This window comes from Pollachius pollachius (genome assembly GCF_949987615.1).
Source record: "Pollachius pollachius genome assembly, chromosome: 4".
In the NCBI taxonomy this organism is placed as follows: Eukaryota; Metazoa; Chordata; class Actinopteri; order Gadiformes; family Gadidae; genus Pollachius; species Pollachius pollachius.
In genome coordinates this window covers 11,295,439-11,310,640 of record NC_136937.1, presented here as the reverse complement: position 1 = coordinate 11,310,640, position 15,202 = coordinate 11,295,439, and the positions used below count along the sequence as shown (strand labels likewise).

Sequence of the window (15,202 nt, the reverse complement as noted above, 5' to 3'; positions counted from 1 at the left end):
ACGATTTTATTTTATATTTCAAACAGTTCTCAAGCAGTAGACTGCTGGTTATTGCGAGTTACTGAGTCGACTAAGCGCTGACTTAATTTAAAATGCTCAATTAGCTTATTAGGTCTTGATGTTATGTTGCTAAATTTCCTCCTTTAAACTAGAAACACGTTCTCATGCCAAACATTCCTTTATTTCTTATAAACAATAATCCCTTGCAACTTTCACAAGAGTTGACTCTTGAACTGCGGAATGTGTTATGTTCAACAGTACATAAATATCAGTAATTATGTTATGAGCTATGAATAAAAGTGCTTAATGTTCAAAATGTTTTTTAAATATAAAAAATAGACTCGAACAAACAAAAGATCCTAAACAAGAAAAATCAGTGCCATTATTGAACCGATAACAGCACTCTGTCTTACTACTGCTTGGCCCCACAACAGGAGCAGGAGAGCTTCTTGACGCCGTACAGGAATATGTAGGGGATGATGCAGGTGTAGGAGGCTGCGATGTAGCTGGCCACCTCCACCACGATGGGGGAGGTCTGGATGTTGCTGGAGATGCGCAGCAGCAGATGGGTCACCCAGCACACCACAAATATACTGGCTACCGCCACCACGCTCTTGGCCGCCCGCACCTGATTACTGGAGCCCGGGCTGGGCTTAGGCGCAGGCTTGGCCACCCTGACCTCACCACCACCACCACCACCACCCCCTTCTTCACCACCGGCAGCTTTGATGCTGGCTGCAGCAGCGGTTGCTGCATGGCCCTCCTCGGAGGCAGCCTGGTTCCCCCCATGGCCCTGGATGCGCTTCTGACTCTGCATGAGCGTGACCACGATCCGCGCGGTGGCGTACACGATGCCGGCCACGGGCAGCGCGTTGGCCAGCGTCAGGTACAGCGCCTCGTACGTCTGCTTGGCCTCCTCGCTGGGGAACACGTCGTTGCACTCCAGGGAGCTCCCGTTCTCGCCGCCCTCACCGCCACCGCCCTCCACCGCCACGAAGAAGTAGTGGGGGATGCTGAAGACCACGGCCACGGCCCAGCTGCCCGCCAGCAGCCCCCCCACCAGGCGCAGGCTGTCCAGCTGCACGGGGCCCCCGCCGCGCTTCAGGGAGCCCACCAGCTTCTGGTACCAGTACACGCTGATGAAGAGGGTGGAGAAGATGCTGCTGGTCTCGGAGAGGTCGGCGCAGAAGCGGAACACGCCGCAGTAGCCGTCGCCCAGGAACCAGCCTCCGGCGATGTCGGCCATGGTGTCGGGCAGGTCCACCAGGTAGTTGGTGATGAGGTTGGACACGGCCAGGTTGAGGAAGAGCAGCTCGTTGGTGCGCAGCGCGGAAAGGCGGGACGGGATGGAGCGCACGGCCAGCCAGTTGTTGCCCAACATGCCCAACAGGAACATGAGGGCACGGACGGCGGACTCGATGATGTCGTCGACGTCCATCTGCCAGATGAGCGGCACCACCAGGAGCAGTAGTGGTTTGATGGTGGTGGTGGTGGTGTCTCTGTGTGTGTGTGGCCACACCTTGACAGTTTGATTGTACTGTAGGTAAAGGCTGTCTTTGGGTTGGCTTTTGAAATGATATAGGGAGGCGGGTAACGAGCTATTCAGGCGTAATGGTTGGGGGCCTCGTTTGTGCCCTAGCAATTATGCCGGGGGTGATTAAACGGATGGGTCTAATTCAGAGGTCCCACAGGAATTCAGATTTTCCAGCTCACCCAACATAGAAAGTTGTATCAGGGCGGTCCGAGACAATGTGTGATGTGGAAATTTAACGGATTGTTAAGCAACAATTCAATTATAACTTCATGAATAATTGACCGACGCTACTCTAAAGACGAGCGCTACCTTAAAACAAGTTGGCTAAATTAGATTTGGGAGAAGATAATGAGGAAAATACCATTTAAACAACAAAAAAAAGTTGAAAGCCTCATGTTTAAGTATCAAGAAATGCTTCAATCAGGTTCAAACAAGTGGCCAGATTAATCTGATCATTCTCATAAACACATCGTCCTTCCCTTATATGGAGACGCATTATACGGGATAAGAGTTCAAGAGAGTAGGCCTAGTGCGCGTCATTCAAAAGCTCCACCTTTAAATCAGACCTAGAGGGTCGATCCACGGCTGTTTCTTTCTGGACGATAAAATGCTAAAGTAAGAGTGAGTGTGCAGTTTTTCATTGTATGTGTCTCTTTTGGATTATGCGTTATCGCCTGGATTTGGTCTATCGAGAAATGAAAGACGACAGGGATTTGTGTACATCGAGACAAATGTGTCGGTTGGAATGATCGACTGATGAGTGTGGACGGGACGGGACGAGAGGATGAAGCCAGGCGCGTTTATTCCGGTCTCCGCAGCCGCCTGTTTCCTCGTCGGCTCCACCACTTTATTCTTCGTCTTCACGTAAGTTATCGCAAATATGATGGATTTATTAACTTTCGTTTGGATAATCGAATTGGCCATGTCCGAAATAACACGTGGGTGTGATATTCTAGCCCAATTGTGCATCATAAAGCTGGAATAAAAAATATTTATTTGTCCAATTGAGCCTACTTATTCTTATTTTAATCATGCTAGAAAAACGTTCTCAAACAAAAATTCCATACAATGTAAAACTGTAACTTGGGACCAATCAGAGTCGAAGCGTGAGCGCCTGTAGCACCCTGTGCTCAGAGTTGAACCTCAGCCTAAAAACTGTCCAGATGCTGTCATGCAAAAAAAATAAAGGGGTTGCAGAGTGCACTGAGATTAATGCATGCGTTTATGGGACATAATGTTTACCTATATTTAGGATTAACTTTTTATTCTATATTGTAGTATTTATGTAATACATTGCAAGTCATATATAGGCCTAACTCAGTTATCTAGACCTGACTTTAGCGATATTATAGGCATTATAGGATATAAGTCAATAGTTATAGGGGTGCATTCAATCATTTGTAATATTACCTACAATGATGCATATTACCAGGACGACAAAGTAAGTGCAAAGTCATCTTAAAGTCCTTATAATATTTAAAGTTAGTAAAGGGAAACTTCTCTTATGTTATTCTTTCCCTTTTTCTACAAGCTTAATAATCTGGGTAGAATCATCAATCATCTATAGTCATATCATCAACCAAAGAGCAATGTGTGGAGTCTATATATTCTCTGTTTTGGCTGAAATACATGTTTATGCTGCTGCTTAGTTGATGTCTGTTGATTATCCGCCATCTAATCTTTAAATTTCCAGATTAACCCTAGCATCCTTATTGGGTTTACGTGGTTCAGTCGGGTGCAGAACATAACCCAAACGAATAAAAAGGTGGGACATTACTCCCAGGGCAATAGATAAAACAAAGAAGTCACGGTATGTTAACGTGAATTAGCAGTTCTCATGAGAGCAGATATGATCAAGACAAACAGCTTCTTCTGTGCACTGGAATGCCTATCATCCAAAATATCACCTCCTGGTTCCAGTCCCCCATCAGGTCATGAGAACAGCCTACAAGCAGTCACAGGCATCAGCCTCCACGTGTCCAAATCCTCCAGCTGGAACAGGCCTCTGGTGCTTTGTGGTTTGAGAGCAAGGATGGATGTTTTAGAGCAGGGATGGATGTTTTAGAGCAGGGATGGATGTTTGTCACATGCACCTTCATCTCATTAACAGCCCATCTCATCACATAGGGGGGATATGTTATAATACAGTAGGTTGAAATATACACAGCCGTGGATAGCAAAGATCTTGCTTGTTCTGACCCAAAAAACCTCATCTATAAATGCATAGAGTAAGAATGAATGTCATTTTGATAAATAATGTGGCTAATAAATCCCTTGATTCCTCATCTCCAGCGAAAAAAATTATGTTGGCCCATTATCAAATGAATATAAATCTGACGCACACACACACACACGCACACACACACACACACACCCCCCCCCACACACACACACACACACACACCGGTACACACACACACACACACACACACGCACACACACACACACACACACACACACACACACACAACGGCACACACATAAATACTGCAGTGGGGATGTTTCGGGCCCGGTAATGAGATCACCCATCACAGAGAGAGAGAGAGAGAGAGCGAGCGATGTGAGAGGTCCATGTCTCTCGGCCACCCGCCTGACCGACTGACCCACTGCGTGGCTGCAGGGCGGTGTGCAGATTGCAGAGCGGCTTAGCAATCCAGTGTAAGAAGTGGGGGGGCTGCGGGTGGAGGGAGGGAGAGGGTGGGGGGGCGGGTGATTTAATGCACAGCTCTCGGCTCACTGCTGCGGTTTCATTTGCTGTGGCTCCGTCTCGCCGCGCTGCAGTGTAATGAATTGTCTCTCTACCTCCCCCCCCCCACCCCACCAACACACACACAGCACTAGTCCAGATGGACTGCATGAGCTCTGTACATGTACTCTACAGTGTTGTGTACCGTTGGAGAGAGAAGGAGAGAGTGGAGTACTTTTTACTGTTTATGCAATATATTTGACGTCTCACTTTAATGTTGAGGGTGAGAGACATTTTGAGTTAGGGAGAGAGACATTGAGAGAGAGGGAGAGAGATATTGAGAGTGAGGGAGAGAGAGACATTGAGAGTGAGGGAGAGAGAGATATTGAGAGTGAGGGAGAGAGAGACATTGAGAGTGAGGGAGAGAGATATTGAGAGAGAGGGAGAGAGATATTGAGAGAGAGGGAGATAGATATTGAGAGTGAGGGAGAGAGAGACATTGAGAGTGAGGGAGAGAGATATTGAAAGTGAGGGAGAGAGATATTGAGTGAGGGAGAGAGATATATTGAAAGTGAGGGAGAGAGAGATGTAGAAAGATGTAATGTAATAGATCCTGTTAGAGGCAGGGGGAAAAGTATTGATTCATTTTAGAATCACGATTCTTACCTTCTAGGATTCTGAATTGATTCACAACTTCCGAAATTCGCTTTTGTTATTTCGTCTTAGGTTTGCTTTTCTGTTTTTACAAGTCTCTGTTGAAATATAAAAATGACATAACCTTATGCAAGTGTGCATAAGGTTACACTACTCTGCTTTCATGCCATCATTTGAAGGCCTCTCCTCGCTGCACTCAAAGCAGGCTCGTTTTGCACCACTATGTACCAAATCGGGAGTCGTTTTTTGATCGGGAATCGTTTTGAAACAAGAATTGATTTTGAATCATTCGTGACCCAGAGTGAGGTACAGAGCGACTCACACCCCTGGGACCGGCTGGGCCGGGGTGAGCCGGTTAGCTGGACCTGGTTGTTGAACATTCAGGGATCAATCAGAGGATACTAGAAGAGAGAGCACTTGTGTTTTGCATTCAATTCCGCAAAATCACATTCCCATGTGGGTTGTTCTGCATAATGGGAGAAAACAGTTTGTGTAGTTTAAACTACATCACCTCCTTTGCTTGTTTACGAAAACTGGGTAACATAAAACCATTGTTTGCAATCATTAGCCTTATTTTTGTGTTATGTTTACCGTTGTGTATTAAGCCAAGTCCCGTTTTCTATGTTTTGTTATTCAGATGTTGTGGACGGCTTTGGAATATGAACTCAAAGGCCGCCACACAGAATGCATTATTGTGTTTGTGTAAGTGTGTGTGTGTGTGTGTGTGTGGGTTACAGAGTGTGGGTTACAAAGTGTGTGTTGCACAGCTTAATGTAAATTATATGAGCGATGACAGTTTAAGCACACGTCAATCGTGCCCATAATAGTAAGTGAACTTGGATGCAAATCCCTCCCTTCCATCCCCCCCTATATCCATCCCTACATGTATTCATCCACCTATATCCATCCATATCATCCAACCCTATAACATCCATTTATATCTGCATCTATTTATCTCTCTATCGCTTGTTCTATCTCTCTCCCTCTATCTCTCTTTCTCTCTCCTTCTATGTTCAACTCTCTTTATCCATCAATCTGTCTATATCCATCCATCTGTCTATCTTTATATTACCTTGTTCTATCTCTCTCTATCTCTATCTCTCTACCTGTCTCTGTCTCTTTCTCTCTCTCTATCTATATTCAACTTTCATCCCTTATCAATCATCTCTCTTTATCCATCAATCTCTCTCTCTTTCTCTCTCTCTCTCTCTTTCTCTCTCTCTCTCTCTCTCTCTCTCTCTCTCTCTCTCTCTCTATCTCAATCTTTGTCTCTCTCTATCTGTCCATCTATCTCTCTCTATAATAGCATGCAATGTGTCTCCATAGAGTTGGAGGGGAGGGAAAGGATGGAGAGAGGTGGGAGGGGTCCACAGTGCCTTGGTCTATCTGTAATCCAGAGTTCATAATCCTGGGATTAGTGGGTTTGCATCTGGCGCGGCATCACCAGGCATTTCTCTGGGGGTACCCCTCCCCCACCCCCACATGGGGGAGGGGTGTGTGTGTGTGTGTGTGTGTGTGTGTGTGTGTGTGTGTGTGTGTTCTATGTGTGTTGAGTGAGAGGGAGGGGTCGCTTCAACGTAACTCAGGTAGATCAATCCTGACCTGGGATCATGTGTTGAACGATTGATATTATCATTATCATGATATCATATTATTATTCTAGTATTCTACCATAATCCAGTCAACCGTGTCTCGTCTGGTCGGTCCCGCAGAGTCTGATTATAGTAGCACACTGGTATCTAATCTCACACAGCAGACTACAGAGAATCATGTCCCCCATTTGGTTTCATTCAGCATTTATTTATATGATTTTTTAAAAGCGAACCACAGCAATTGCTGTCGGGCGAACAATAGAGTGTTTTTTCCGTGAGCCTCTGGGGCAAACATACACATGACGGTTTGTTCTATAGGAAGCCCACTGTTGCAAGGCCCTGGGCCCGGTAGATGCTGACTTTATATATATACGTTGTATATTTTCACCGGTGACTGTTTTAGAGTCTTAAGGGGGAACTAGTGTATACATAATTCAGAGCCAACCGGTGAATACTTGGAGCGTTTTTTGAAATATTACTCCTGAAGTTCCCAAGACTCTCTTTGTGGCGGTGTTAGCAACTTTGTTATATTAAGTGTACTCGGGTGATAAATATAACTTGGTTTCAAAAGATGGATAACAGCATGAAATATTGAATTTAGCAGGTGGTAACCGCACATTGATCATGGCTTTTTGTGGCGCTGTGAGAGGGAAATGAAAGGCGATAGGAAAATAATAGGGTACTATATGGTAGAAGAAAATTTAAAGTCATTATTAAAAAGTAGCAATATTATTTTTTCTAGTAAAGCATAGCTGGTGGTTGGTTTGAGTTTCACCATTTTCTATTGTATCATGGTTGAATTAGTTTTATAATAACAATAATTGAAAACCCCCGCTTACTATTTTCCAATGGTTTAGGAAATGAGCTGATTTACATTACAAATAGATTTCCAAAAGCCGTACTTACTGTATATAACCATGTTTATCAAATCCAATTGACAATAAATCCACCAACCAAGATAGACCATGTTTATATAGAGAAATATGATACACAACAAGAAAATCTTATCTTTGACTATATGGTAGGATAGCATATACCATGGACACAGCAATCCAAGGGTATATCAAATGTGTGAATTTTATAGATGCATGCGGAAATCCTCTGCAGAAACACCATCAACTTGTCAGAGGAAAGCAGTTGCAACTGGGCAAGCGACTATAATGAGCTACATGCTGGGGCCTCTCTATAAAAGCCATTACTTTAGCTCTAAACTGTCAACTGAAAACATTGGTCCACCATTAAATGCCTCCACATGCTCCTTTAACACCATTTCTTTGTGTGTATTTATAGGTGCCCGTGGCTGGCCCGGACTATTTCCCCAGCCTTGCCGCCATGCTGTGCCATCCTCTTCGTCTTCGTTCTGGCCAACTTCTCCATGGCAACCTTCATGGATGCGGGCATACTCCCAATGGGTACAGTAGTCAAGCTATCAGCTAACATGCTCACTCTACATCTAAAGCCCAGACCAACATTTTGCTTTCACTTGGGTTGTTGTTGTTGCTGTCGTTTCTATCACTGTTACTGTAGCACAATTAAAAACGGTTAAGTTTGCTGCTTTTTCGGTTAGGAAATGGTGGTGAAGAAGCCTAGAAATTGGACAGATGCAACTGTTTTCTTTGGCAAAAGTTCACAAAAGATCAAACCCTTTTGCTTTTATTACACCGTTTTCCACCGGGCTTTAACTCAGAAAAGACACTCTGTCCAACGGTCGGCCATTGATAAACGCGAGCGCTTTCTACCCCCGTGCTCCCACAGCCGACGAGGACGAGGACAAGGACGACGACTTCCGCGCGCCGCTGTACAAGAACGCCGACGTGAACGGCGTGCAGGTGCGCATGAAGTGGTGCGCATCCTGCCACTTCTACCGGCCACCGCGCTGCTCCCACTGCAGTGTCTGTGACCACTGCGTGGAGGTCAGTGGGCGGACAGGGAGTCTGGGGGAGACTTGAAGGGGACATATTACACCACCAGGAGTGAGTGTGATTAGCCGTTGCGAGCCGTTTTTAAAATCGGCCTCTTCTGACATCACAAGTGGGGCGTGTCCACCTAGATGTGTGCTGGATAGATCAGTCTACCAGTCTACCCAGTGGACTGTAGCAAATGTTGCTCATCTATCCATCATACATCTAGGTGGACACGCCCACTTGTGATGGCACATTTTCAAAACGGCTTGTAACAGCTAATCACACTCCCACTTGGTGGTGTAATATGTCACCTTTAAGGTGGTGGTGGGGACGGGGGGAGGGTGTGGTGGGGAGGCAGCCTGTCCTTGTACATCACTCAGACACTGAGGCAAAAGCCCTGTAATGCACCAGGAGAGAGCCATTCAGTTAGCAGACCTTTTGCTGCCCTACAAAAGGTGAGGCGGAGAGAACAATCGATGCGGGAGGATCGATGTCGTGAGTGAAGACACGACGATTGTAACCCAGACGAACCGGGTTCTTAACCAGAGACAACTGGGACAGAGTGCAAAGTAGTCAGTGGGAGGGCAAAAATATTAATCAAAATTCAAATTCGGTGAATTCCACTCAACACTCAATCAATAGCATAACAACAACGTTAGTTTGACCGTGAGAGGAACTGGCAGGGGCCCGAGTTTGAAAAATACGAACGTTAAACCACAGGGTGTGAAATGAAGATGGAAATTGGCTGGAATCGGTGAGGAAATCTGAAACGAGGATTAATAGTGTAGAAGAAGAAGGCAGGGGGGGAGGGGGATTAGAGATGGAAGAGAAGTGAAAATGTAACAGCACGCGGGGAGGAGTAAATAAAAGGGGATTTGAGGAGGGAGGGGAGGGAGTGATGGACAGTGGTTGGCGGAGGGAGGGAGAGGGAGGGAGAGGGAGGGAGGATGGGGGAGAGAGAGAAAAAAGAAATCCCATTAATCAGGTTAATCCCTGTCCCCCTAGATCCTTTGTGGTCTCTGTTCTAATGAAATCGGAGGGAATAGAGCCCGGACAGGCTGGGTTACACACAGTTTAATTACACTGCACCATGGCTGGCCCCTCTTGATCCTTAAAGACATACATTGTCCTGCTCTCTCTGTCGGTTTGGACTGCTTTCAACGGCACCCCTAATTGTCTCTAATCCATACACTAATTTGTTCCACAATCACAAAGGGATAGTCTTTTGCTTTGTTGCTTTTTAAATAATTGTTATAACATTTCACAGGTAATTTGGTATTATTTTTGTATTATTATTTGTATTTATTTGTTAGCGTGTCCGTTTTCATTTAAGTAAAAAACCCTTCATACACGTCCTACAAATTCCCTCGTAGTTTCTCTCCATCTGTTCTCCATGCGTTTCTCCCCCGTGCGTCCCGCCCGGTAGGACTTTGACCACCACTGCCCCTGGGTGAACAACTGCATCGGCCGCCGCAACTACCGCTACTTCTTCCTGTTCCTGCTGTCTCTGACCGTTCACATGGTGGCCGTGTTCTCCTCGGGCCTCCTCTACGTCCTCGCCCACCGGGAAGACCTGCAGGAGCTGCACTGCGTCGTCACGTATCCTATTGCAGTCGGTGTTGTGTTTTTGTGTGTGTGTGTGTGTGCATGTGCTTTATGTGTGTGCGTTTGCTTCTGTGTGCACTTAAAAGTTTTGTTGTTAAGATTCAAGGGTTTTAAAGGGAGAGAGAGCAGAAAAGTGAAGGATTTTGAAACCACAAAATGTTTTAAAATGTTTCCTCCCTCTATGCTCCCTCCCTCACTACTTGTCCGAGCCTATGAGAAGTGTTGCATTTCAAGCACATGCATCCGTCCCCCTGATTGGTCAAAACAGAGGTTGGAGGGGACTCAAATCCAAATGGTCTTATACAGAAGCAGGGCGCGGTCAATGATAAACAGATATTCCCACAGAGTATTTCACTCACTAATAGCTGGCACATCTCAATGCCATTTAAAGCTAACTGGCGCTAAAATAACGGCTGTTAAATCTTACCTACATGAATGTCCTTTGGGTGTGCCTATGTGTGTGCGAGATGCATACCCCCCTATAGACTACACCTGCTAAATCTATGCGTCTCTAGATTTAGCAGGTGATATTTATACATGTTCGTTTCCCGCACTGCCCCTTCCACTCTGTGTGCGAGGACATCTCCGCTCCGGGGCCTCATGTACACCGGACTAAGAGTGTCTGAGCGTTTGAGCTCCTTGACGGTGTTCCTGGTCTGGTGGCGGTGAGCATCTCGGGCCTGTTCCTGCTCCCCGTGCTGGGCCTGACGGGCTTCCACCTCTTCCTGGTGTCCAGAGGACGCACCACCAACGAGCAGGTGGGCTGGCCCTGCAGAACACATATCATGAATACATAATATAATGCATAACATAATACATAACTTAATACATGTTCTACGTAGATGTTGTGCGTAGATGTGTGCGCAAAAAGACTCTATGCACCCTGGGTTCACTGTAGCAAGAGTGTGCCTTGCATGGTGGCTGAACAGATGTTGAAGTTTATCAAACTCAGAGAGACCAGGAAGACTTAGCGACTGCCGTATTTAAAGAGAATTAATTAGTGATTGACAACACCTGACACTGACTCACCTGGATCCTGGGCAGGGTTCAAGAGCCACACCCCCTATATGTCTACTCTACAGTCAGAGCCACGCCCCCTCCTATCTATCCCCTTCAAACAGAGCCACGCCCCCTCCTATCTCAACTCTAAAGACAGAGCCACGCCCCCTCCTATCTCTCCTCTACAGACAGAGCCACGCCCCCTCCTATCTCAACTCTAAAGACAGAGCCACACCCCCTCCTATCTCTCCTCTACAGACAGAGCCACGCCCCCTTCTATCTCTCCCCTACAGACAGAGCCACGTCCCCTCCTATCTCTCCTCTACAGACAGAGCCACGCCCCCTCCTATCTCTCCTACTGATAAAGCCACTATATTTGCTGTTCCTCAGGTCACCGGCAAGTTCCAAGGCGGGGTGAACCCTTTTACACAAGGCTGCTGCAGCAACCTGGAATACCTGGTCTGCAGTCCCATCACTCCCCAGTACGTTAGTATCACTTTACCCTCTCCTGGTCAACTTTCACCTTCAAGTTTCACTTCCATTTTCAAGTTTCACTTTCACTTTCAAGCTTCACTTTCACTTTCAAGTTTCAGTTTCCCTTTCATAATGTTGCCCTTGCCTCCCTGCCTCCCACACCAGATACACATCCAGGCCTTGCAAGAAAACTAACATCCACGTTCGCCCTCCTTTCGTGAGGCCCGGGATGGACCTTCAGATGCCAGTTAAAGTCCGGGATAATGGCATCCAGGGCCACAATGTCCAAATTAAAGTATGCATGCCCACACGCTCAAGCAAGCACTAACGCACACACACACACACACACACACACACACACACACACAGACACACACACACACACACACACACACACACACCTACACAGCCCATAAACCTCTGCATATAAACAGGGCCATGGCTTACTCAATGTTTGAGTGGTTTTGTGTGTGTGTGTGTGTGTGTGTGTTTGTTAGTGTGTGTTTTTCCCGCAATATCACTCAAGAGTAATTTTGAAAGAACATACACACACACGCACACACCTACACAGCCCATAACCCTCTGCATATTAACAGGGCTGTGGCTTACTCCCTTTTTGTTTGGTTGTGTGTGTGTGTGTGTGTGTGTGTCTGTTTGTGTGTGTGTCCTCCCTGCAGCGTTACTCAGGATTGGTTCTGGAGGAAGCGGCCTCCGACCGGATCACCACTGCACCCTCGCTGCTCGCCAAACCGGACCACGGTCCCCTGATTAGCCACCTGGACGGCAGGCGGACAGCTGGTACGTACCCCCCCGTCCGACACGATGTTCAGTACGTACACTACAACACAACGGACCACATAGTCTGGACCCCCACACCGGGGGGGGGGGGCGGGGACATCTCAACGCTAGATTAGTTTGACGGTACTTCGGGTCATGTAGAAGCCGTCACAGTGTCCACCGGCTGGCTGGTAGCCGAGTGTGTTGTCTTGGTTAGTCTAGATGTCGCTCAGAAGCGTCCCGCGTTTTCAGGCGACAGTTACAGCTAATTCTTGAGCCACTAGAGGTCGCTAATGGCTCCAGGTCGGAGGTTTGAACCCCATTTCAATTCTGCAACTAGGGCTGAACGATTAATCAAATTCAAACTGACGTCGCAATATAATAAACGCGATTTGCACATTTTTGCAACTGTTACTGACTGGAGATCAGATTCATATTATAGTTATAGTAATAGTTAAATAAAGAGGTTATAAATATCAATTCATGCATCAATTCATTTCCAAACATAGCCCTGGCCTAATGGAAAAAGCAGTTTATATGTTGACTGCTTCCAATGTTGTGCTGGTCGTACTATAGAATGATTTATTGTTTGTTTAGTGAATTATACAGAACATAAAGAACTAAATCGCAATTCGCAATATTGGCAGATTATTTCCCCAAAACGTTCAACCCTACTTGTAACAGCACCACCCAGTGCAGTTCAGAATCAGGCTTGTATGTAAGGTGGTTGGAGTGACACTGTTCTGACTTCCAGAGACGGGACACCACACCAAGACCATGATCCCCGTGTCCATCCCCACCGTGCCCCAGCTGAGACCGGTCCTGGAGGCGGTCTCCAGGGGGTCCTCGCCCATCTCCCCTGAGCAGGTTTGAGTCCCTCAGAGGATCAGTCCCGTTTGTCACACTCACAAAACAGATAACGGTCTCCCAGCTTAATGCTCTGCCGAGTTACCTGACATTGACGCTAACGAGAGATTCAAGTGTGCTTCGATTTTTGTTTGTATAGAACCCAATCATTTTAAAGGGGACATATTATACCACCAGGTGTGAGGGTGATTAGCCGTTACATGCTGTTTTTAAAATCTGCCTCTTCTGACATCACAAGTGGGCGTGTCCACCTAGATGTATGACGGATAGATGAGCAACGTTTGCTACAGTCCACTGGGTAGACTGGTAGACTGATCTATCCAGCACACATCTAGGTGGACTTGTGATGTCAGAAGAGGCAGACTTTCTCAACGGCTTGTAATGGCTAATCACACTCACACCTGGTGGTAGAATCTGTCCCCTTTAACCAAGCCATTGTAGGTGTACTCACTTCCTACACCGTCTGCGCGGTGTGTTTGTCGTCCAGCTGGCTCTGACCGCCGGGCCCCCTGACCGGACACTGAGGGCCCCCAACCCCTCCCCCACGGGCTCTAAGACCAGCCCGGGGCGGTCCGTCTACCAGGAGCTCCAGCCCCTCTTCCAAACCCCCGGCGGCGGCGGCGGCGGCGGCGGCGGCCCCACCTCCCTGAACTCCCTCACGCTCAACACCCGCTCCCTCACCCTCAGACACGGCTCCCGCCACGGCCCCAAGGTCCCTCCCTCGCCGGCCACGCCCTCCGACGCCCTCCCGTTCCCCGCCCCCTCCGGCCCGCTGTCCGGCCGCAGCGTGAGCCTCTCCTACGACAACCTGCCGCACCAGGGGGACTCCCAGTGGCTGGCCCAGCGGGGCATCCCCTCCATGAGCTACCACCCCCACTTCATGACCCTGGCGGCCGAGGGCTGCCTGGCAGAGGCGCAGGGGCCCCCTCCTGCCACGCCGCGGCTCACCTACAGCCCCGTGTTTGCCGGGACCCCCGGACGCTCCCCGCAGCCCCGGGACCCCTCGCCCTCCCTCAAGGGGCTGTCGTCGCGGGAACCGTCTCCCTCCATGCAGGGGCTGGCGCCCAGAGAGCACTCGCCCTCCTACCATCACCCCGGGGGGGCCGCGGCGGCGGCAGCGTCCCCCGCGGCGGGGACGGGCCCCCGGGACCCCGCCCCCCAGGCGCTGACGCCGCTGCGGTCGGCGGCGGCGCGCTACGACAACCTCTCCAAGACCATCATGGCGTCCATCCAGGAGCGGCGGGAGCTGGAGGAGAGGGAGCGGATGCTACGCACGCAGTCCGCCCGCAGCCAGGGCGCCCACCCCCACGACCCGGGGCTCTACGGCGCCGACCTGGGGGTCTACGACATCCCCAGCAGACGCAGCCTCCCGCCCGCCGTGGGCGGCGATAACGACGACGGCGGCGGCGGCGGCGGCGGCAGACCCCCCGCCGGCCCCTCCGCCCGCGGCCCCACCCCGCCGGCCTACGGCTCCCGGGAGTTCCTGATGAGCACGGGGATCCTGGGCTACGGGTTGACGCGGGGCGGGCCCCTGTCCAGCTCCTCCACCTCGTCCCTCACGCGGGGCCCCAACACCTCCAGCTCCCCGCTGCAGAGCAGCAGCAGCTCCAGCCTGCAGAGCAAGGGCCGCTCCTCCTCGCCGCACTACAGCGGCGGGGGCCCCGAGAGACGGACCCCGCCCTTCCACCCCTCCTCCACCTCCACGCTGCCCCGGAACCTGTCCTCCTCCACCGGCTCCTCCGCCTCCTCCACCTCCAACTACGCGTCGCACTACGGCACCACCAAGCGCTCCTCGCTGAGCTTCAACCCAGACGGCGGGAAGGACCCGGGCCCCATGAAGTAGATGATTAAAATCTGTTTCATATTTTCTTATCTCCCAGTGATGAGGGGATGATTAATGGCCGGGGTGTTAAACGACACAGCTATGCAAAGTGAGTCCCGATTCGCCGTTCTACAGAGAAGTAAAAGTAATAATATTTATGATGATCGTAATAATAGTATTCCGGAGTGGGCTGGGGGGTGGGTTGTGTGAGGAAGGTGCATTCAGGATACACATTCTTCTTCTTCTTGTGTGAATGTTTTTTCACTGATTCCTGAGCCCTGACAAGAC

General features: G+C 48.9%; 2 protein-coding genes across 2 annotated transcripts; one reads left to right on the top strand and one right to left on the bottom strand.

Annotated features, from left to right (window-relative positions):
- Positions 1–412: 412 nt before the first annotated feature.
- Positions 413–1,438, bottom strand: ora5 (olfactory receptor class A related 5; the record flags this gene model as incomplete). The annotated part of the gene is made up of 1 exon (XM_079735676.1): positions 413–1,438. The coding sequence occupies one exon, from the start codon at positions 1,436–1,438 to the stop codon at positions 413–415; it is 1,026 nt and encodes a 341-aa protein (XP_079591802.1).
- Positions 1,439–1,611: 173 nt separating this feature from the next.
- LOC307075171 (palmitoyltransferase ZDHHC8B-like) lies at positions 1,612–14,935 on the top strand (the record flags this gene model as incomplete). Its single annotated transcript, XM_079735675.1, has 11 exons — positions 1,612–1,630; positions 2,296–2,398; positions 7,757–7,878; positions 8,222–8,379; positions 9,797–9,999; positions 10,646–10,733; positions 11,365–11,456; positions 11,614–11,743; positions 12,126–12,246; positions 12,980–13,092; positions 13,580–14,935. 11 exons carry the CDS (start codon positions 1,612–1,614, stop codon positions 14,933–14,935), a joined length of 2,505 nt encoding a protein of 834 aa, XP_079591801.1.
- Between the last annotated feature and the right edge of the window lie 267 nt (positions 14,936–15,202).